Here is a 23433-nt window from a genome sequence, read left to right on the forward strand (position 1 = left end):
CCCCTGGGAGGAGAATGCCATGTGAAGACACAGACACAGAGCCCTGTGACCACAGAGGCAGAGGCTGGAGTTTTGCTGCCAAAAGCCAAGGAATGCCTGGGGCTACCAGAAGCTGCCTCCCTAAATGCCTATCACCAGAGTTCATCACAAGAAAATGAGAATCCCTTAGTTTACTTTTTTTCTGCCCAAGGAAGTCACATTTCACATTATTTCTAGTACACTTTTAACCTCTCTCTGTCTTATCCTTTCTCACCCAAACTATGCCCAAAGTCTTCTCATTTCAGACCCCAATGATCTTATTGTTTCTAAACCATGAGAAAAGCTCTCTTAGAAGCATTGTGCCCTCATTAAAAGCTAGCTTTCCAAATATCATTTTTTTCCTTCCATGTAAAACTATCTTGTCACTCATCTGTTTAAGACTCTTATCCTTTCCCCCCCAGGATATAATCTAAACGCCTTATTCTTTCATTCAACAGATAATTAAGCAACTCTTAGGTGCTGTTGAAAATACCTTGCTGTCTAATAAGAAGCCATGATCTCTTCCGTCATGGAAATTGCAGACTAGTGCTGAAGAAAGACAATAAGAAAACACACAAATACATACATAACCACAAATGTGACAATTGGTCTGGAGAAAGGGGATTGGATTTTCTGAGCTAAAAAAAAGAGCAGAAGTTAATTTGACTGGGGATTCTTCCAATTATCTATTATTTGAATTTCAAACCACCCCAAAATTTGGTGGCTTAAAAGAAAAATCAGTTATGATGTCTCTTGATTTTGTTGGTTGCCTGGGCTCAGCTGGGTGGTTCTTTTGTTCCATATGATGGAACCGCAGTCAACTGGGTGCTTAACAAGGCTAGGACACCCAAGAGGGATGCTTAATATGGTGGCAGTTGATGCTAGCTGCCAGCTGGGAGCTCAAATGAGACTATTGACCAAAATGCCTATACGTGGTCTCTCTATGTGGTTTGGGCTTCTCAAAGCATAGAAGTAGGCTTCCAAAAGGGAGCATCAGAAGAGAGGAAGCAGAAGTGGGCAGGCCAATTAATGGCTTGTCCAGGAGTGGGCTCAGGAGTGTTTCTGTTGTCTTCTGTCACAAGCCCAGCAACTAGATCAGTGTTGGAGAGGGTTACCCAAGGGTGTGAATGCCGGGAGGCAGGGTTCATTGGGGTAGCAGTCTACCATAGGGAGTTAAAGAAGTCCACACTGAGAAAGTCATGGGCAGGGGTGGGGAGGTGTCAAGATTGGAAAGCAGAGTATAAGTTAGCCAGGCAAGGAGTTGGAAGAAATGCATCCAACATGGGAACGTGGCTCCTTCTAGGAGCTGAAAGAAATGATGTGGCTGGAGCAGGGGGACCAAGGAGGCATAAGTATACAACAACGAGCCTGAGTCGAGCCTTCCCAGACACATTAAGGAGTTGACATTTATTTGAAACATAATGGGAGGCTATTTAAGGGCTGATAGCAGGAGGAATACACAGTCCAATTTGAGTTTTAAAAGATCCCTCCAGCTGCTGTGAGTAAACTTGGTTGGAGGAAGTAGGAGGAGGACATCATGGGAGGCTGGGGTAGGCTACTGCAGTAGCTCAGCATATAGGACCATAGCTTATACAGGGCGATAGTGTCAGGGGAGATAGAAAGAAGTGGATGGATTTGGGAAATTTTCTGGAAGTTGTCTTGACAGCACTTAGTGATGGATTGGATGTAAAGAATGTGGGAGAAAAAGATGTCAAAAATGACTCCAAGTTTCCTAGCTTGAGCACTCCCAGAAGGAGAGATTCGTGGAGATTTAGGGACGAGAGCTGAGAGTTCAGTTCAGGGCATGTTTATATTTCAGATGCTTAAGGAGACATCCAAATAGAGATGTCAGGTGGGCAACTGGAGAAAGGAGTTGGGAGCTCAAAAGCAGCTGGATTGCTCTTAATTTGCCTGCAATACGATTTTCTGGGTTTTGTTTATTTGTTTTTGTGTTTTTTGAGACGGAGTCTCGCTCTTTCGCCAGGATGGAGTGCAGTGGTGCGGTCTTGGCTCACTGCAACCTCCAACTCCCTGGTTCGAACGATTCTCCTGCCTCACCCTCTCGAGTAGCTGGGATTACAAGCGCACACCATCTCGCCCAGCTAATTTTTGTATTTTTAGTAGAGACGGGGTTTCACCATGTTGGCCAGGCTGGTGTCAATCTCCTGACCTTGCGATCCGCCCGCCTCGATCTCCCAAAGTGCTGGGATTACAGGCGAGAGCCACCACGACCGGCCACAATCTTCTGTTTATCCCCTCCAGAGCCATCCTCCACCCCTCCCACCATCCGCTCCAGGCTGCTTCTTTGCTGAATGGCCTTCAGTTTCCTACAGGCAGTATTTTTCTCACATCTAGATCTTTGCATGGGATAATGTCCCTCTACCACCCCATCCCATGGCTACATCTTACCAGATTTATAGGTTTGACTCTTCCTCTACTGTGCGCCCCCACCCCCCACCTCTCACCCCACGGCACCTCTTCACGGCCCTTGTCACACTGCATTGTGGTTGCATCTTCCCTTGTCCTTCAACTTCCCCATGGAATGCAAATGCCTCGAAGCAGGAAGTGTTTCTTGTTCAGGGTTGTGTCCCTAGCAGCAGCAGACACTTGGTAAATAATGCTGGATGAATGAATTGACCTCTGACTTCAGCTTCTTCGTGTTCCAATTCACAGAGAGTATCATAACCAAAGTACACTACTCTGGACATCCCTGTCCTAAGATGCCTCCTTTCCTCAGCAGCTCTGGAGGCTTCCTGTTGTTTACTGCTTCCAAAAGAGGCTTCATGCCTCTCTCTTCTCTTTTCAAATATATGGAAACAGAAAGCCTGCAAGGCCTGCTTGTTTTGAGGTTACGGTTTCTTAACAAGTGAGGAATTATAGACAGCTTCTACACATCCAAGGAGCCACCAGAGCAGGAGGCGCTGGGGATCAACAGAGAAGATGTAAAGGAACCTCTAACACCTTCTTTTTTTTTTTTTTGAGACGGACTCTCGCTCTGTCGCCCTGGCTGGAGTGCAGTGGCGCGATCTCAGCTCACTGCAACCTCCGCCTCCTGGGTTCACACCATTCTCCTGCCTCAGCCTCCCGAGTAGCTGGGACTACAGGTGCCCACCACCACGCCCGGCTAATTTTTTGTATTTTTAGTAGAGACGGGGTTTCACCGTGTTAGCCAGGCTGGTCTCGATCTCCTGACCTCGTGATCCGCCTACCTCGGCCTCTCAAAGTGCTGGGATTACAGGCCTGAGCTACCGTGCCTGGCCCCCTCTAACACCTTCTTGTAGGTATAAAGTCAGGTCCAGGGGGAGGAACTTCAATTCCTTATATGCACCTTTCTCAGGAGACATGGTACGTTGACATCCTTGAGCCACTTTTAGTTCATTAACAAAAGTCTGTTGCGTAGAAGCAAAACTTCCCAAACTCTCAAATGGGGAAGGCTGTCTGTGAGACCACAGATATGTAATTACAGCTGACTTTGTGCAATCAGATGATTACTTAATCATCTTTTGTACATAATAGTAAGTATGAATGGAAAAATGAAACTAGATGCTAATGATAGCAACTGTAGGTTTACATGAGCTTGTTATAATTGAGAACAAGATGGCCAGATGGCCAGGCTAAATCTTTGACCTTGAATGGCCAGCCAGTGTGCTTTAGGTAGCCAACTGTGGGTTCGGTTGTGAAGGATAAGAAGAAATAATGGTTAACCATGTGCAAAACATTGGGAATACATTGTTGGAAGTTGAATCTAGGTGAGGGGAAATTAGGGATGTAAAAGATTTTTTAGCTCTCTTAAAAGAAATGCCTTATGATATACAAGTCTATCGTTTGATTTTCAGGCACTTCCAGAAACATATTACAGATGACAGTTAAGGGCTGACTGATAAAAGTGGGCCCAGCGTCTCGGAACTATTTGAAATGCTGCAACAGCAACTAAGCAGGAGTTTCCTTAAAGGAGATCTAGCATTATATGAAGAGACAGCTTCATAGCTGACCTTACTGGTGAGAAGCCTGGTACAGAGGAAAACAGCTGTCATCAGCAGTCCAAGCTCTCTAATTTTAAAAAAATAGGAAGTCTACGCTCTAGCCGGGTGGTTCTCAAACTAGGTGTGAGTCAGAATTACCTAGAATGCTTGTTAAACCCTGTGTTTCTAATTCAGTCGGTCTGAGAAGGGCAGGAATTTGCATGTCTACCAAGCTTCTATGTGTTGCTCTGTGGTTCAGGAACCACAATTTGAGAACTACTCCAGACTAATGGCTTTTAACCTTGTATATACATTAGAATCTCTTGGGGAGCTTCTTAAATATACCCATGTTAAGGCCTCAGCCCTGGTGATTTTAAATGTAATTGGTCTGAATTGTGTTCAGGCTTCAGAATTTTTTTTCTTCTTTTTTGAGACAGGGTCTCCCTCTGTCACCTAGGCTGGAGTTCAGTGGCACGATCACAGATCACCGCAGCCTTGACTTCCAGGGCTCAAGTGGGCGCCTCAGCTTTATAGGTAGCTGGGATCATGGGTGTGCCACCACACCCGGCTCGTGTTTATATTTTTTGTAGAGATGGGGCTTTGCCATGTTGCCCAGGCTGGTCTTGAACTCCTGGACTCAAGCCATCCACCCACCTTGGCCTCCCAAAGTGCTGGTATTACTTGCGTGAGCCCCCGTGCCCAGCCAGGCTTTGGAATCTCTTGAGGTTTCTTCAGGTCATTCGTATATTTCCCCAAGCTTGATGACCACTGCTCTAAACTGTGCCATCAGATTCATAAGTAGATTTGTGCCAGGCGTGGTGGCTCACGCCTGTAGTCCCAGCACTTTGGGAGGCCAAGATGGGTGGATCACCAAGACTAGCCTGACCAACATGGAGAAACCCCATCTCTACTAAAAATACAAAAAATTGGCCAGGCATGGTGGCACATGCCTGTAATCCCAGCTACTTGGGAGACTGAGGCAGGAGAATCGCTTGAACCTGGGAGGTGGAGGTTGCGGTGAGCGAGATCACACCATTGCACTCCAGCCTGGGCAACAAGAGCAAAATTCCATCTCAAAAAAAAAAAAAATAGATTTTAGGTCCATTTTAGTACCTTTCTGTAGAAAAAGCATAAAATTGATGAGATGGGGTGCAAAGTAAAGTCAACACTTCTATTTCACACACCTATTTCACTGAGTGGCAAATTTCTAGCTTTGAAGAAACTGGTCTCCGTAGAATGCTAGCTTTTGAAAACCAAATCTTAAGTAAGGCTTGTTTTCTGACTGACGAACTTACACCCTGCTCTAGTTAAGTCAGGGTTTTCTTTCCACTGCTTTCCCAAAATGCTAGACTAATTTTCAACTCCATGCCTCTCCAAGGCATTTTCTTAGTATGAGGCACTGTGTTTCCAAAAATGTCAGAAAACCAAGAGAACTGCGAGAGATGATTTGGAGGTGGGGAGTGGGCACCCACATTTTAGGCATACATAGAACTAACAATAAATAACATTGAGTAAGTCATTCCTTCACCAAGTCCCATTTATTCTTCATGGCAAGATGCAAATCTCACTTATGTGCCAGTCTTGAACAGTAGAATCTTTGCCAGGAGCAGCGAGTGAGCCTAAGGTAAGGCTAGTGTGGCTTTAGTGATACTACCTGGGCTAGAAATTAACAGCATTGCTTTGCTTTCATTGTGCCTTTTAAAAATGATGATCTCCTCTTGTTGGCAAGACATCATGGCTTTTTACTTAAAATATGTTACCTTTTAAAGTTAAGTAAAATCAGAGAGTGAATCAAATGGTTAAAGTAGCAAATACTAATTGTACAGATGGTGTGCCAGGTAAAAAGTAAGCAGAAGGTAGTTTGAGACGGATTAAAGACACAGAAATGCTGCCTCGTCTGAGTCCTTTCTGTCTCTGTCTTACAGATAAGGATCTCCACCTAATAGGAGAACACTCTGCAAAAGTGAGAAGAGAAGGCACCTATTATCAAAATCCACCCAGCCATAGGTGCTGTGCTCACATTGCACCTGTCGTGTGACATGTGGCTGCCCATGCACACGAACCTGTGGCACTGAAAGACTGGGGCAGGCAGCGGCTTCAGTATTCTTGGAATCCTGTGTAATAGACAGCACTTCCTGGGGGCTGCGGGGAAGCTCCACCAAGACACACGAGCCCCTCTCGCCGATCTTGTCTTCAGAGTCATTTATTAAAAAAAATCCACCCTAAATGCTTGTGGATTAGTTGTATATTGGATTGGACTCTTTAAAATCTGAAAGATCAGCCTGCCCTCAGAATGACTCTGTGTGTGTGTGTGTGTGTGTGTGTGTGTGTGTGCATGCACGCACATGGGATTATTCAACAAAATATTGCTACCTTGTCCTTCTGTAATACTTAAGAAAACATAAAGGTACCCACATGTTGGCAAAATATATTTTATTTGTTCATACAAAGAAATAGTATGAATTACCAGAATTTCATTTGCCTAGAAACATCTTTCTCTGTGTAAAATTAATTTGTGTTATACATAGGACAAAATACTTGATTTAATTTTTTGTACATATTGGCTATCCTAACATCCAAGTTATCGAAGACATACTGCTAGAATTTGCACAGTATTTTAGATTACTTGGTTGAATGAGACTCAGTGATAAATTAATGTCACAAAAGTGAGAAAACATCTAACCACACCTTTAAGTTTTATTGGCCATCCTCTTGATAAGCTGAAAAGTCACATTAGCTTCTGTGTCAGCATCTTAGATACGTACTGTTTCTAGTTTATTGGAATCTTCCATTTTCCTTTTTTATAAAAATATCCTGGCAGGATCTGAAACTGTTTCTCCAAATGTCTAAAATATATCTGTCACTCAAAATGACCCCCAAAGAGAATCCTGGGAAGAAAACAATTTCTCCTCCTCCATCATCCAATTAAGTATTTATTAAACAGTCACTATACCTAAAATACCTTTCCAGGTACCACCTACTAAGTTAACAGACTACTGTTCAAACACCGCAAAGAAAGCATGAACTAGATAGAAACAAGAAAAACCTCAATTTTTTTTGTTGACCTTTTTGTTTGTTTTTACATGAGAAAAGAAACAAAACTGAGGAAAAAAAATAAAGCACTCCAATGAATATCAGAGCTTTTCGTGTAAATCGGAGGAAGTCCAAAACACGTGCCAGGACAAATTGCCGAAACAGAAAAGGGGGTTTGTCTTCTGGCAGCTAAAAAGTTAAGCCTGGTGGTCTTGCAGATTGCTAGAACAGGAAGAAATCTAAGTCTTACGTTACCTAACTTCTGCAGCAGGAAGATGACCGTCCGATGATGGGGTGCAAGCTCCGGCAGATGCTGCAACCAGATCTGTTAGGAACTTTAAACCATCAGACCCTTATGAGGAGATGCACATGATGTTTGATTTATTTGTCTTACATAGAAAAACTTGCTCTATTCCATCAGTACTGATTATGGACATCTGTTTGAATTCAAGGATTTGACCCAGAATAGAATTTTGACCCACTTCAGTGTTCATGACTAAATGACCCTCCTCCTACCAGAAAATTTCCTGTTTCAGTTTTAAGGCAGGGAATAAACAACTTAATAAAAAATTGTCCAGTTTGGAAAGAGGGCGGGGACCTGAAGGGGAGGGAAAAGCTCCTGCGTGTTTTCCTATGGCTTTGTTGCATACTCTTCTCTGAACTCTTCTGCAGTTCCACATCAACAGCCACATCAGACCATCAGAATGATCAGAAAGTAGACAGGGCAAGACCAGGTGAAGGACTTGGATACTGCCTTTTACTTCAAGCCATGTTATGCTGTAAACCGAAAAGAGGTGTTCTCAGTTTGATTTCAAATAAATGAAAAAATACACAACCAATTAGCACCCTTATGCAGGTGTTTTTCACAATCACTCATCAAGAAGGCAGAACCACGCTATGATTCTGGTATTCCCCTAAGTGCAGGTCCCACACTACTTTCTGGAGACAGTAAAAAAGCTACGAAATGGATAAAACATTGGAGAACAGGGAGAAACCTAAGAAATACACAGATCCCCCATGAGCTTCCTCCGAAACAGAACCTACACAATGATGGTTTGGCTGCTAAGTGTAAGCTAGCTAGATGTAGGCTAAAACTTTTGGGCAAATACATACTGGATTTTCAAGACATCACTTAAAGACCAGTGACATCTCTGATCAGTTTCTAAAAATGAATTATCTTTTCCTCTTTTCATACAACGTTCCTTATACTATCAGGCAAGTGATCCCATACAACATACAAAAGTGTCCTTTGTAACTATCCCATCCCAACCATTTTGACAATATGTATATCTTCCCACATATTCCTTGATGGAAGTATAACTGAAATCACAATTCTTTTATGGTAGAAGCATTCTGCTTTAAAAAACTGAGGTTAAATTAAACATATCATTATGTGATATTGCTATATGTTTAACCAACTGCCCCTGTATTACTATATGGCTACTCAATTGCCACTATATTGCTATCTGGTTACCCAACTGTTATAAATCAACAGAGAGGCACAGGGAGAGCATTCTGTAGAGCAGTGACAGTGCTGGTAACCCTTCTGTCAAGACCTGGCTAAAACAAGGGACAGCTGTATGAGCATCAGGCTCAAGGGTTTACAGGCAATATGGGCCCAGCTTTCCCAACCTTTTTTTGCAAGGGCCACTCTTAGTTCTTGCTGTTTGGCCACTGGCTACCACCCATATTATCACTCTAAGATATAATTCTGAGATGAGCTAGGAATTCCAAAGATGCATCAAGCTGAGGTGTCAGACTCCTTCCTCTGTCAGGCTGCCTGTCATTTTGAGGCCTTTGTCTTTTCTCCCTATTGAGGCTGTGAGCCTGCTGCCCAACACTGGCTGGCTCTGTACCTAGCAGCACCTTGGTAGACGCTGATGCCGAGGGACACAGCTGACACCTCTGAGTCTCGACACCCAGCGCCCTTGGTTTGTGCTGGCGGCTCTGCTAGCCTACGGGATTCTTTGGTGTGTCAAAGCAGAACTGTCTGCCTGGGGAACGCAGCATGGTGTAGTTTCATGCAAATTAAAGGAGATCATCTTGATTTCTGAAGCAGCACCCAGGCATCTCACACGTGACCTGGGAAAGACGGGGCAACAATCTGCATACACTTCAAACTGGTTAATGAACCAGGGAATGGGGCAGAGGAGGACACAGGGCCATCCTGCAAAATCAAAAGCTGAAGTCAACGGACCCTACCATTCTGACTCTAAAAGGATGTGGATAGCGGGCGCAGTGGCTCACGCCTATAATCCCAACACTTTGGAGGCCAAGGCAGGCGAATCACCTGAGGTCGGGAGTTTGATACCAGCCTGACCAACATGAAGAAACCCCGTCTCTACTAAAAATACAAAATTAGCCAGGCATGGTGGTGCATGCCTGTAATCCCAGATACTTGGGAGGCTGAGACAGGAGAATCGCTTGAACCGGGAGGCAGAGGTTGTGGTAAGCATATATCACACCATTACGCCCCAGCCTGGGCAACAAGAGCAAGACTCCATCTCAAAAAAAAAAAAAAAAAGAAAAAAAGAAAAAAAAAAAAAGGATGTGGATGTCCCTGTAAAGGGAGTGAGAAATTTCCCCATGTGCTGAATGGAGAGGGGCACAGAACCCTAGGGCTGTGGCTTTCAGGCTACATCATTGGACGGGACACCACATCTGCAAGGAGGCTGCTGCATGAGGCCTGCCCTTCAGAATACAGCCCTGTTGAGGCAGCTCAGCGTTCCTACGAAGTACACAGGCAGGAAGAGACAGGGAAGCTGGAATGGGAGACCCAAGACAAGACAAGGAGGCAGCAACTGGAGAACTCAGACGGTAACTGAAGGCTGAATACCCGTAACAACAAAAATCTCAAGTTGTGCTTTTCTTTGTTTTAAATATAACAGGTAGGGGAGAAGAAAAAATAGAAGCACCATCAATTGTGAAGAAGAGAACGAAATACTAAAGTTAAACACTTTGGAATGTTAACAGATTATGAAGCTAACTCTCTAAAGAGTGTGGCTAGGCAGCTTAGTGAATTAATTGCTTACGAATTAAAAATAAATTATTATAAAATAGATTTCTGTACATTTTACATACATATAATCTCTGTCAATAGATAAGCCACGTGGGTAAGGTACATAGCCCGGGTCTGTTCAATCCCAGCCAAAGTCGTGCCCGGTCATCTGGTAGAACTTGAGGTTGAAAGGCCGGTAGAACTCGCGCAGCCTGCGCACCACCTCGCGGTCGATCTCAGGATGGGTCCTGCCCTTGGTCTTGCCCAGGCAATGGGGCCGGCTGCTGCCCTCCGCCTTCTTCAGGCAGGGGAAGCCCTTGGTCTTGTTGAAGTAGAAGTGCTTGTCCGTGATGATCCTCTTGAGGCCCAGGAAGTCTTGCACGCGGCCCAGCTCCCCGGCCGGGTCGCTGATGAGCCGCTCGCCGCTCACGAAGAGCATCTGGCGGATGGGGAAGTGGCGCAGCCAGTGCTCCAGGTGCTTGGCGTAGATGCCGATCTGGATGGCGCTCCACGACGTGTCGATGAGGCCCGTTGTCCTGTTTTTGAACGTCAAGCTCTCGAAGGTGGGGATGTCGGGCCGCTTGGACAGCGTCTGCGTGTAGTCCGAGATGGCCCTGGTCACCGGGTCCCGCACCACCACGATGAGCTTGGTGTCCTTGGACATGGCCGAGATGCGCGCGGGGGCCTCCCGCGTGACGAAGTAACTGGGCGTCTTCTCCATGGTGATCTGCCCGTCCAGGGTTCTGGGCATCAGGTCCCTGAGAAACGCAAGCAAACAAACCGGGATCAGAAGGTGACGCCTCTCTGGCCACACGTCTTAAGGTCACGACTTCTAATCCCAGCTCCCTCTTATTTCTGGAAGCAGTGGTAGAAACATGTAAAATGCAAGTAGAACTTTAGAGCTGAAAGGTACATTAGCATCCCACCTGGTTTGGAGGACAGTTACCATCTACCGGAAAACACGAAGGCCCCTTCATGCAAGGTAGAAAGGGCAAGCTATCTGTTTCTCTAGGATCCTCTTGTGGGTATAACCTTTCCCTTATTTTCCCAGCTTTCAGATTGCCCCAAGCATCCGAAGCCAAAATACAAAAGCCTTTGGCCTCTGATAAGTGCCTTTCCTAAAACTATAGCACCCAGGACTCACAGAGATTTCACTGTCCATGAGTCCTGCCACTAGTCTGCCTTCTCACACTTACCAAACCCAGGCAGATGTGCCTTGGGCACTGGAAGGAAAACATCCCTCGGGTCCCGCCCAGTTGTTCCGGCTTTATCACAGTGACTGCTGACAAAGCCTTTACTTCACAAAGCAACAAAGCACACAGCAGCCAAAAAATCCAGTGAAATCAGGTAAGTAAACTGGTACAAACATGCCATGAGGAAATTCCCAAGACACAACTCTAGAAGCCTCCAAAAATACTTTAGAGGGGTACTATGCTCACTACCTGGGTGATGGGATCAATGGTACCCCAAACGTCAGCATCATGCAATATACCTACGTAACAAATTCCTGCACGTGCATCCCCTGAATCTAAAATAAAAGCTGAAATTATAAAACAACAACAATAATAATAATTAAAAAAAACCAGGCTGGGCACAGTGGCTCACGCCATTAATCCCAGCACTTTGGGAGGCAGAGGCAGGTGGATCACCTGAGGTCAGGAGATTGAAACCAGCCTGGACAAAATGGCAAAACCCCATCTCTACTAAAAGCTAAAAAACAATTAACTGGGTGTGGTGGTGCATGTCTGGAATCCCAGCTACTTGGGAGGCTGAGGCAGGAGAATTGCTGGAACCATGGAGGCAGAGGTTGCAGTGAGTTGAGATGGTGCTATTGCACTCCAGCCTGGGCAACAAGAGGGAAACTCCGTCTCAGAAAAAAAAAAAAAAGAAATTAAGTGAGGTTAGATCCAGCAATCCCATTTCTGGATAGATATACACAGGAATTGAAATTGGTATGTCAAAGAGATATCTGCATTTTCCTATTCATTTTATAATAGCATTATTCAAAATTGACAAGATATGGAAGCAACTTAAGTGTCTATCAATGGAGAATAGATTTTTTAAGTGTAGTATATATGCACAATGAAATATTATACAGCCTTTAAAAAGAAGGAAATTCTGCCATTTGCAATAACATGAATGCAACTGGAAGACATTATGCTAAGCGAAATAAATCAGACACAGAAAGACAAATCCTGTGTTATCTCATTTATATGCAGAATCTAAAAAAGTTAATCTCACAGAAAAAGAGTAAAAAGGTGGTTACCAGAGGCTGGTTGGGGGATTAAAGGGAAGATGATGAAAGACAAGATGTTGATCAAGGGGTTCTAAGTTTCAGTTAGACTGGAGAAATAAGTTGTAGGGATCTATTTCACTGCACAGTGACCACAGTTAATAATAATATATTGTGTATTTCAAATCTTCTTCAAAAACAGATTTTCAAGTTTCTTACCACACACAAAAAATGATAAGTTGGTGAGGTGATGGATATGTTAATTTGCTTGATTGAATCTTTCTTTCTTTTTTTTTTTTTGAGATAGAGTCTCGCTCTGTCACCCAGGCTGGAGTGCAGTGGTGCGATCTCGGCTCACTGCAACCTCCGCCTCTCGGGTTCAAGCAATTCTCCTGCCTCAACCTTCTGAGTACCTGGGACTACAGGCGCCCACCACCACACCTGGCTAATTTTTGTATTTTTGGTAGAGATGGGGTTTCACCATGTTGGCCAGGATGGTCTCAATCTCCTGACCTCGTGATCCACCCGCCTTGGCCTCCCAAAGTGCTGGGATTACAGGCGTGAGCCACTGCTCCCGGCCATTGATTAAATCTTTCTAGAATGTAAACGTAGATCAAAATATCATATTGTACCCCCAAAATATGCACAATTATTTATCACAAATATTCTTTTAAAGGAAAAAAATTAAATGAAATTCATAAAGCTGACTCAGTTTAGCTTAAATTAGCTTCTTAAATTAGTTAAGGAATTTGGGATCTAAAGTCAGACTGCCTGGGTTTAAATTCTGGCTCTACCACTTATAAGTTATGTCACTTTGCATACTTTATTTAACTTTTCTGGGCGTCTTTTTCTCATCCACAAAAATGGAGCCACCAATACGTATTCATGGAAGTTTAATGAGGATTAAACAATGAATTAATAATTATAATATGCTTAGAATACACCTGACATATGGAATATACTTAACAAATATCAGCCACTACTGTCATTATTATTGTCATTATTAAGTTGCTCAATACACAGTTTACGGCATATCATATGACCAAAATTCAGCGTATGTGTATAAGCGCTAGTTGGTATACATCAAAAGGAGGTGTGTTAACTAAGTGGATACTAAGCTTTGATCACAGATCTACAATCAGACAAGTTATTATTTACAAGTCGGACAATTTATTGGGTGCCTGCTATTATTCTAGATACCATGTTAGAGGCTATATCATCTATTAGCTATCTACTATGGAATAGAGATTTCTGACTGATTCCTGCCTAGGCACAGGAATTAAAAGGAAAAAAAAAAGAGAATTTCCACATTATTTTTGACCAAATATTTACCTCTCAGTAAGGCATTCTAAGCTTCAAGCCATCTTAATCCACTGAGACCACAATTCCCCTATCTAGCACCGATACGGAAACCATAGAAACTTGATCACAGGAGCCAGAAAAGGCAATTCCCTAGAGGGCGGGCACTCCTTCTTGCAGACTGCCAACAGCGAGTTAGAAGAAGAGTGCTTTTCCCTTAAGGAAGACTGCCTCAGCAGCACTGGAGTCAGCCTTGATTTAAGCTAAAGCTGGATTGACCCACTTTGTCCATTAACCACTTAAATTAATGTAGCGGTGTCATCAGGCTAATGTGATTGAGGATTAAACAGAGTCTCGGCTCGCAACTTATTTTGCATTTGACTAAAAAGCAGGTCAAGTCAGATAAAGCCCAAGTTCTTTTTCCCCTGTGTTAAGCCATCTGCAACTAGACAGTTTACAAGACATTAATATTCAGAATCAAAGCATTATCACCATGATTGAAGGAATACCAAACCCCAAGGTTCTTCGGGGCCATTGCAGAGAAGGGGGTTTAGGGGTATCTCGCTGTCAGTCTGACTTAGCCTGGGCTTGGAAGTCAGGCCACCGAGTCTGACTCTCAGCACCTCCATTTACTAAGGTGTGTGACCCTGGGGAACACATCACTTAATCTGTCCATGCTGCAGTTTTCTCATCTGAATAATGAAAAAAAAAAAAAAGATGTCTGCCTCCTAGGGCTTTTGAAAGAACTGCAAAGTTAGCTTTGGTACCCAGCCTGGTACCTAGTAGGCTGTTACAAAAATGTTATCAATTATCTTCTGTTGACAGGATCTTGGAAAGGATGTAAGGAAGCAAGACTTGTGCACAGGGGACTTGTCACTCATTCAGTTCTACCCCACAGGGGGGCAATGAGGGAGGTTTGGCTCCTGGAAGAGGCTAAGTGCAGGAATGCTGGATTCTGCTCTCAGCCTGCCTGGGGTCCACAACCTTGCCTGAACTCTGCAGCCGGAATTTCCTCACTGGCCCTAAAGAAGGGCTTGTCAGTAGCTGAACAGAATGCTAAATCGGCAATTGTGTATAGGAAACCACATAATAAAGCTAGTAAAAAGGAAATGAGAGATCAACCATAAATAAAGATTCCCTGAGCCGTGGGCAGATTTACTGTGCTCGACCGCCTGCTGGTCCCCCAACCCATATGAGGGCCCCTCTCCCCAGGACAGTCTGGTGTTTGTCCACATGTGTCAGAAAGCACTCAAGGAGCCTCAGAATTTATTTTGATTATTGTCAAAATAACGGAGCCAGGGGAACTACTGCTGTGATAAAGAGACTCGGCATCTCCCAAGATGCCAAGAAAAAAATTACTCAGCCGGGCTCGGTGGCTCACGCCTGGAATTCCAGCACTTTAGGAGGCTGAGGTGGGTGGTTCACTTGAGGTCAGGAGTTCGAGACCAGCCTGGCCAACATGGTGAAACCCCGTCTCTCCTAAAAATACAAAAATTAGCTGAGCGTGGTGGCACACGCCTGTAATCCTGGCTACTCGGGAGGCTGAGACAGGAGAATCTCTTGAACCTGGGAGGCGGAGGTTGCAGTGAGCTGAGATCGCGCCACTGCACTCCATCCTGGGCAACAGAGTGAGACTCTGTCTCAAAAGAAAAAAAAGAAAAGGGTAATTAATCACGCTTGTTAAATCACAGCAGCAAAGACTTTATTCAGGACCATCATGATAGGTATAGAGACCCACTGCAGTGGAGTCTTGCAGTGATGGGGAGACAGATTGGCCTCAACTCGGAATACAGCATGGGCAAGTGGGGTTTATAGCCAAGGAGCAGGGTGGGGGTCAGTGGATAGAAACTTACTACGAGGCGCCATGAGGGGTAAGGGGAATTCTGGCGAAACCGATCTAATAGGACTCTCCCTGAAGACTGGCCAAAGTGACCAGACATCACCTGGGGGCTGGTGGAGGCTGAGGAACCTGATAAGATATCAAGGGTGAGGAGTTCATGCCAAAATGACTTATCAGGGGCCTTTGCTAAGATTGGGTTTTACAAGGAAGTGCACAGGAGGTCCTGGGAGAAGGTTCAGGAGGCGGACTGAAGTTTGGTCAAGCAAAGAACCTTTGTCACACCAAGTGAGAAGCATGGCAGGCCTGAGAAGTGTGTGAGCGGCTCCTGGCACAGAATCATCCAGGCAAGTCCCTCTTTGCCCCTTTGGCTGCTCTTCTTCTGCCACCCTCACCCCACAACCACGCAGTCCTGGAGTCAAGTTCTTTCCATTCACTAACTGGGCACACCTTCCTCTTCCTCTGCCCCTCCTCTGGGCACACTTTCCTGCCCTCACTCTCAGAAACCTCTCTGATCTCAACAGTGGCACAGAGAAGAAAGGATGAGGATGTGGCTGAGGGTAAGACCCCCTCACATGGAAACTGTGTGCCCATCCCAGCAACCTCAGCAGCCTGTCCAGCCCCAGGCTGGTCTCCAGAGTGAGCACATGATGCAGGTTAATTGAGTCACTCATTATGAAAACCAGTTTCTCAAAGGGATAGTCAGAGCTCATAATTATATAGCGCCCTGGAGCTTGCAAACTTTCACCTGCTTTATCACCTACTTTAACGCCTTTGTGGTAGTTATTGTAATCTCCAATTCAAATGAAGACACTGAGTCTAAAGGAGAGAGGGTGACTTGCTTGGAGATGGGTCACCAGCTGCAGGTCAGAGAGTTGGGACTTGTAGTCAGCTCTCCTGATGGGCCTTCTTCCATTCATGATGATCCTCTCTTAACCCTCCTTTGCTTCTTCTTAATATGATTTAGAACATGTAGAGCTACACACCTGTCCTCTCTTTAAATAGATCCCTGTATTTTTTTCTTTCATTCATACATTAGTAGCCTAGTAGGTATTTCAGTGTTAATCAGATCACTGCCGATCATAATTGTTCAAATAGGCGTCCAATTTCGAAACAATAAGGCTCTTTGGTTTACATGTTCCCATTGTTAACTGCCTTCTATGGGGCCTGGAAAATTACCAATCATTGCAACAGCACCTCCTCTCCAGCAACCCTGGCCCCGCCTCTTCTTCCCCTCTTTACCACGTGGGCAGGAAGGGATACCTTTTTGAAAAGCACGTAAACCTGGCACATATCACTAATAGATGTTTGTGAGGCTGATGGGGCTAGACAGCATCTCCAGTCCAAAGCTAAGGAAGACACAATGCTCACAGCCCACAAGAGTATTCCTTGGGACAAGCCTAGGAGATACTAACCAGGTATGTGTGCCCACATGAACACAGGGTGACAGAACCCAAGAAAGATCCTACTTCTTTAATTAAACCTAAGGGCAAAGCAGGCTTGTCACCCCATTAAGATTTGGGGATGACAAGCACAATGAACTTCCAGGACCACCAGTGGCCTCAAAAAACTGGGCCACAGTGCATGATTCTGAGAACCAGGAGGATTTGGAGTATTTCAGGCTTTCAATTTGTTTAAGGATATTTCAAGAAAGGTATAAGCCAGGCTGGGTGTGCTGGCTCACACCTGTAATCTCAGCATTATGGGAGGCTAAGGCAGCTGGATCACCTGAGGTCAGGAGTTCGAGACCAGCCTGGCCAACATGTAAAAACCTAATCTCTACTAAAAATACAAAAATTAGCCAGGCGCAGGGGCACACGCCTGTAATCTCAGCTACTTGGGAGACTGCGGCAGGAGAATCACTTGAACCTGGGAGGCAGAGGTTGCAGTGAGCCGAGATGGTGCCATTGCACTCCAGCCTGGGCAACAAGAGCAAAACTGCATCTCAAAAAACAAACAAACCAAAACAAAGAAAGGTATATGGGCTGGGTGTGTTGGCTCACATCTGTAATCCTAGCACTTTGGGAGGCCAAGGTGGGCAGATCACAAGGTCAGGAGATCGAGACCGTCCTGGCCAACATGATGAAACCCCATCTCTACTAAAATACAAAAAATTAGCCGGGCGTGGCGGCACGCACCTGTAGTCCCAGTCACTCCGGAGGCTGAGGCAGGAGAATCACTTGAACCTGAGAGGTGGAGGTTGCAGTGAGCTGAGATTGCACCACTGCACTCCAGCCTGGTGACAGAACAAGACTCCGTCTAAAAAAAATGGTATACGCCACCTCTGTGGCACTCAGTTCCATCCCTGGAAGCATTTTAAATCATGCAGGGTGCTTTTAACTGGCGTTATATGCCTGGCTCCTCCCCACACCCATTGAATCAGGCCCTGGATGGGTGGGGCTTCAACATGGGATTCTTTCAGATGATTCTAATGTGCAAGCAGGACTGGAAACCATTATGCTGTGGCATCTGTGGGCCTGGAACTTGTCATAATCTAGTCATTTATTCTGCTGATATTCATGTGCACCTAAGTGGAGATACTATGTGGGTATAGAGGTCCACCTTCGTGGGGGGAAAAAATGAGAAAACAACATTGTCAGCAGAACTGAAAGTTGTTCAGCTAATCCAAGACTAGCTATTTGAGTCATGGCTAGAGGAGTGAAGGTCACACGCTCGGCTGCCTGTAGATCACCTCCCAGGGCCAGTGAGGGCTTGTGTCCTGATGGTCTACAAACTGCAGAGAAAAGAACAAATCCATTCCAATCAGGCAGGTCAGGTGCAATGGCTCACATCTGTAATCCCAGCGCTTTGGAGGCTGAGGTGGGCAGATTACCTGAGGCCAGGAGTTCAAGACCAGCCTGGCCAACATGACGAAACCCAGTCTCTACTAAAAATACAAAAAAAAAAAAAAAAAAAAAATTAGCCAGGCATGATGGCAGGCTCCTGTAATTCCAGCTATTCAGGAGGCTGAGGCAGGAGAGTCACTTGAACCTGGGAGATGGAGGTTGCAGTGAGCCGAGATCCTGACACTGCACTCCAGCCTGGGCAATGGAGAGAGACTCCATCTCAAAAAAAAAAAAAATCCAATCAGGATAAGATACTTGTTGTCCCTAAACACACACACACACACCCCTCTGAGAGTTGGTTACCAGATATGAATCAGGCTACCAGTAAAACAAAACAAATGAAAGGAAACTAGAAGAAAGATAAGTCCACCTCTAGTGGTGTGATAAAGAAAAGCTAACAGAGGTATCTAATTCTTTCATCATCAAAAGTTAAATAATATTACCCTAAGCAGAAGAAAAACAGACAGGTAAAGAATAATACTAGTATTAGATTGTCTAATTTATGCTTGTATAAGAGTTTGTGGCTGCAAATGAATCTCAGTGCTCTTTTAGAGCATATGAATGCACTCAGCCTCTCGCCATCGGATGCCTTAAGCAGCCTCAGGACTCAACAGAGTCCCCGCCAGCAAGAAGGCCCTCACCAGATGTGTCCCCAAAATCTTGGTCTTGTCAGCCTCCAGAACTGTAAGAAATAAACTCCTTTCTTTATAAATGAAAGAAAGAAAGGACGGAAGGAAGGAAAAGGAAAGAAAGACACTAAGTTCTCATTTAAAAGAAAAAAATTCCATGAAAGTAAGATGAATTAATGGCATAAATTCCTGTTTTCCTTTTTCCCAGTCTTGAGGCAGGATGCTCAGAATCACGTTTGAAGATTTAGAATTTTCATCTGCAGTCGGAGATAGCCTCTGCCCCTTGCCTTTCCTCTCCAGAATAGAGTGGTCAGCTGAGAAGATGAGCTGACTTCCTGCCTAGTCAGTTTCCCACTGGGGAATGGCGGTCCCAGGGCTTTGGAGAAACACGAGACTTTACCACTGAACATCCCAACTCTTGCTGGGGCTCTTAAATACTGCAGCTAGAAGTGGACTATTAAAAACCAACCTTGAAGGCTAAAGGCGTAGGAAATTAAAATGAACCAGAGCAGTTCTAAAAAGCCCTATAATTCTGATGTTACCCAGTACCAAATGTTGCCCTAATTTCTTCTTCTGCTTCTTCCTTTCCTCGGGTGATATCCCTCCTCCTATAGCCCAGCAATTGAAGTTACTGTTTGAACTGGTAAATTACACAACAATAAAAAAGAAGATTATTGAAATGGGCGTAACCTAACTCACAACAGGCAAACAGATGCCTGGAAATTTATGTAAAACAGATGATGGAAGTTAATGTGCTTTAGAGAGGAGAGCAAGCTGCAGCCCACATTGAGTTGGGGTAGGCCCAGTCTTCCAAGTCAATTGAGGAAAACTGGGAAGAGCAAGGGAAACATTCACCCCACCCACTTCTCCTGGCCCGTTAGGAAAATGACTTCCTTGTTTAGTTGCAGAAATACCCCACGTTTTCTGAACTCCAACAAAGACTCTTTTTCGTTTTTTAAACTTACTGTTTAACTTAGATATAGTAAAAATCATTCTTGGTGTCCAGTTCCAAGAATTTTGACAAATGCATAGAATTGTGTAACCACCACTATCATCAAGATAGAGAACAATTCTAGCATTCCCCGAAATCCACTTATTCAGCCTCTTCCAATGAAGATTTTACAAGTTCCCTTTGAAAGGGCCAAAGGTTGCCCAAATCCTTGTTTTGACACTGCTTTGGGGAAAATATTGATTGACATGAAAGAATCATCAATAGAGACATATAAATTTTTTTTCCTTTTTTTTTTTTGAGACAGAGTCTTGCTCTGTTGCCCTGGCTGGAGTGCAGTGGTGCGATCTCGGCTCTCTGCAACCTCCGCCTCCTCGGTTCAAGCAATTCTCCTGCCTCAGCTTCCAGAGTAGCTGAGATTACAGGTGCCGCCACCATGCCCAGCTAATTTTTGTATTTTTAGTAGAGATGGAGTTTCATCATGTTGGACAGGCTGATGTCGAACTCCTGACCTCAACTGATCCACCCTCCTCGGCCTCCCAAAGTGTTGGGATTACAGGCGTGAGCCACCGCATCTGGCCAAATTTTCATATAACTGATATATTTACTGTTGCTTTTTTTTTCTTTAAAGACAAGTTTTTTTTTTGAAGATATCTGCTCCTAATCGGCATGTCCCAGTGGTTACTTTTCTGGGCTTCAGCTTCCTCATCTGTAAAATTAGCTCAGCAGTGGAGTCTCCAGAGGTTCTGCCCATTCTGATAAACTGTTCTCACACCAATCCCAAGAGCACGGGACAGGAAATTGTGATGTCACATCTGCATTACCTTCCAGGAAGCCCAGGTCCAGCCTCTGAGAATTCACAAATCAAAAATGTGACAAAGAGAAATCTTTACAAGATTTCCCTCCTCCCCACTCCAAAGCAAAACATGTTACCAGCATCTACACAGTCACAAATCTGTCTAGGAAATAAGGATTTCCCCCTTAAAAACAGCAAAGGGAATAGAGAGTGCAGTTTTTTGAGTGCCTGATAAACCGACAAACATCAGCAGCTAAACTCAAAAAGAAAACACTGGATCCTGGGGGTTGGGTGAGGGGCATAAAGAGACGATTCACAGAATATTTTAGGGCAGTGAAACTACCCTGTAGGAAAATATCATGTAGCTTCCATGTCATTATACGTATGTCCAAACCCATAGATTATGCAACACCACCAGTGAACCCCAGTGTAAACTATGAACTTTGGGTGATAATGAGATGTCAATGTACGCTCATCTATTGTATCACTTTGGCAGGAAATATTGATAATGGGGGAGTTTATGCATGTAGGGGGTGAGTAGGAGTATATAAGAAATCCCTGATGAGCCTGGTGTGCTGGCACGCCTGTAATCTCAGTTACTCAGAGGCCCTGAGGAAAGAGGATTGCTTAAGCCCAGGAATTTGAGGCTGTACTGGCTATAATTGCTCCTCTGAACATCCACTGCACTACAGCCTAAGCCACATAGTGATACCATATCTCAATAAATAAATAAATAAATATCTGTATCTTCCCTTCAATCTTGCTGTGAACCTATAACTGCTCTTAAAAATAAAGTCAATTTAAAAAAAAAAAACATGAAAAAACACTGGAATCTAGCAAAGATTCTTCTCCCAATCAAACGACTCAGGCTCCCCCAAACTTTTCAACTATGCCTCAACTTTTGTCATTCTCTTTGCCTCTGCAATGTCCCATTTTAGCAATAATTCTCCTGAGTTGGTTTAGCTAGAATACCCCATCCTCCATAGCTGATCACCATCGATATTTAAAGGTTCTCAGCCTTGGCCGGGCACGGTGGCTCATGCCTGTAATCCCAACACTTTGGGAGGCTGAGGCGGGTGGATCACCTTGAGGTTAGGAGTTCAAGACCAGCCTGACCAACATGAAGAAACCCCTCTACTGAAAATAGAAAAATTAGCTGGTCGTGGTGGCACATGCCTGTAATCCCAGCTACTGGGGAGGCTGAGGCAGGAGAATCGCTTGAACCCGGGAGAGGTTGCGGTGAGCCAAGATCACACAATTGCGAGACTCTGTCTCAGAAAAAAAAGGTTCTCAGCCTCTACTATCCCCCAGGTGATGTTGGGTCACCCTGGCCTGTCTTCAGTAAGAATCTGGCTAGGTGGGTTTAGCCAGAATCCCCCGACCCCTGATGATTCCTCTTAGTAATTTTCCAACCACTGATAACCTCTCACCCCCTGCCCAAAGACATCCCCTACTCCTCCCACACCCTACCCCACCCCCTCACCCACAGCACCTTGGCTATAGATCCCCACTTGTCTATGCTGTATTAAGAACTGAGGCCAGTTCTGAGGTCTCTTTTCCTTTGTTGCAATAGTTGTTGAACAAAATCTGTTTTGTTTTGTTTTTTTTTTTGAGTCGGAGTCTCACTCGGTCACCCAGGCTGGAGTGCAGTAGTGCCATGTCAGCTCACTGCCACCTCTGCCTCCCCGGGTTCAAGCGATTCTCCTGCCTCAGCCTCCCGAGTAGCTGAGACTACAGGCGCCTGCCACCATGCTCGGCTAATTTTTTGTATTGTTAGTAGAGACGGGGTTTCACCATATTGGCCAGGCTGGTCTCAAACTCCTGACCTCGTGATCCGCCCTCCTCGGCCTCTCAAAGTGCTGGGGTTACAGGCGTAAGCCACCGTGCCCGGCCTAAAATCTGTTTTTATACCGCTTTGACTACTATGGCTGTGGTTTTCTTTGACAGATCCCATCTCTCTTTAGTTTCTTTCCTACGAGAACAATCATTTTCTCCTCTGGGGACGCACAGGGTCTCACTCCTTAATCAAGGCCAATATCATGGGTATTATTCTCATCACCTGGTTTCTTGGAGCTGCGGGCTCTTCCTGGGGAGCAGGGAGCATGCGCAGCTTTGCTGGTCTTGAAAACCCCTAGCAACCACCGCCAAGCACTCAGGAAAAAGAAAAACCCTTCTCAGTTTTACAACTGAGATTTGTCAGTTAGCACGTCTTAACCTACGACATTAAAAAAAAAAAAAAAGATAAAAGGTCCTCTTTTATGAAAGGATGCCCATCATTATCAGGGACTCTGCTCTGTACCCTCACCGTGCTGAATGGGGTTGCCCAAGCCGCTCCTTGGCCTCAGCTGCTTGGAGCTGGATCCTTAGCTCCTGCTCTGTTCCTTGGGGAAGGAAATGCGATCATAAGGGAAATGAGGGACCCAAGAACCGGTGGGATGGAAGCTGAGGGCTTATTTCAGTCTCCGCATTCCGTGGACCAGTTGCTCAATCTTTCCATTCCAGGAAGATCGGTGACACCTACTCAGGTGACCAGCTTGAACGGGCGGTGGGAGCGGTTGCAGACTTTTAGGTCAGCTGCGAATGGGGGAGGGTAGAGGATGCTTCCAAGAAGCAAACTTCCATGCTGCCAGGCAAGTCCTAGAGGTGGAAGACGCTGGCAGGTTATGGGGGGAGGGCATCTGGTACTTCAGACCAATGTGTTAAAGCATTTTCAGAAGAAAATCCAAGCAGAAAAGAAAGAGTAGGCCGCAAGGTCATTACAGTCCTAATCATAGCATTTTCTATAATAGCAAGCATGGCCTAAACTACTGTCTTCTCCGAAAGCCAATGTACT

General features: G+C 44.9%; 1 protein-coding gene and 1 long non-coding RNA gene across 3 annotated transcripts in view; one reads left to right on the top strand and one right to left on the bottom strand.

The window, feature by feature from the left end:
• Positions 1-6396: 6396 nt before the first annotated feature.
• The window catches only part of HS3ST3B1 (heparan sulfate-glucosamine 3-sulfotransferase 3B1), a 50027-nt gene continuing 32990 nt past the window's right edge, over positions 6397-23433 (bottom strand). Inside the window, exons 2-3 of one of the 2 annotated variants that reach the window (XR_675343.5) lie at positions 10095-10769; positions 6397-7790 (exon numbers count right to left, since the gene is read on the bottom strand). Coding sequence is in view for 1 of the 2 variants with exons in the window: in XM_523782.8 (XP_523782.2) it covers positions 10151-10769 (619 nt within the window). In the remaining variant the exon portion in view is untranslated. Of the gene's footprint in view, positions 10770-23433 lie in introns of both variants that reach the window. The other variant, XM_523782.8, reaches the window with a different exon arrangement.
• On the top strand, positions 10772-14685 carry LOC134808960 (uncharacterized). The gene is made up of 3 exons (XR_010153258.1): positions 10772-10993; positions 11142-11358; positions 14369-14685. It is a non-coding gene; the product is annotated as an uncharacterized LOC134808960 (long non-coding RNA).

This window comes from Pan troglodytes, chromosome 19 (genome assembly GCF_028858775.2).
Source record: "Pan troglodytes isolate AG18354 chromosome 19, NHGRI_mPanTro3-v2.0_pri, whole genome shotgun sequence".
In the NCBI taxonomy this organism is placed as follows: Eukaryota; Metazoa; Chordata; class Mammalia; order Primates; family Hominidae; genus Pan; species Pan troglodytes.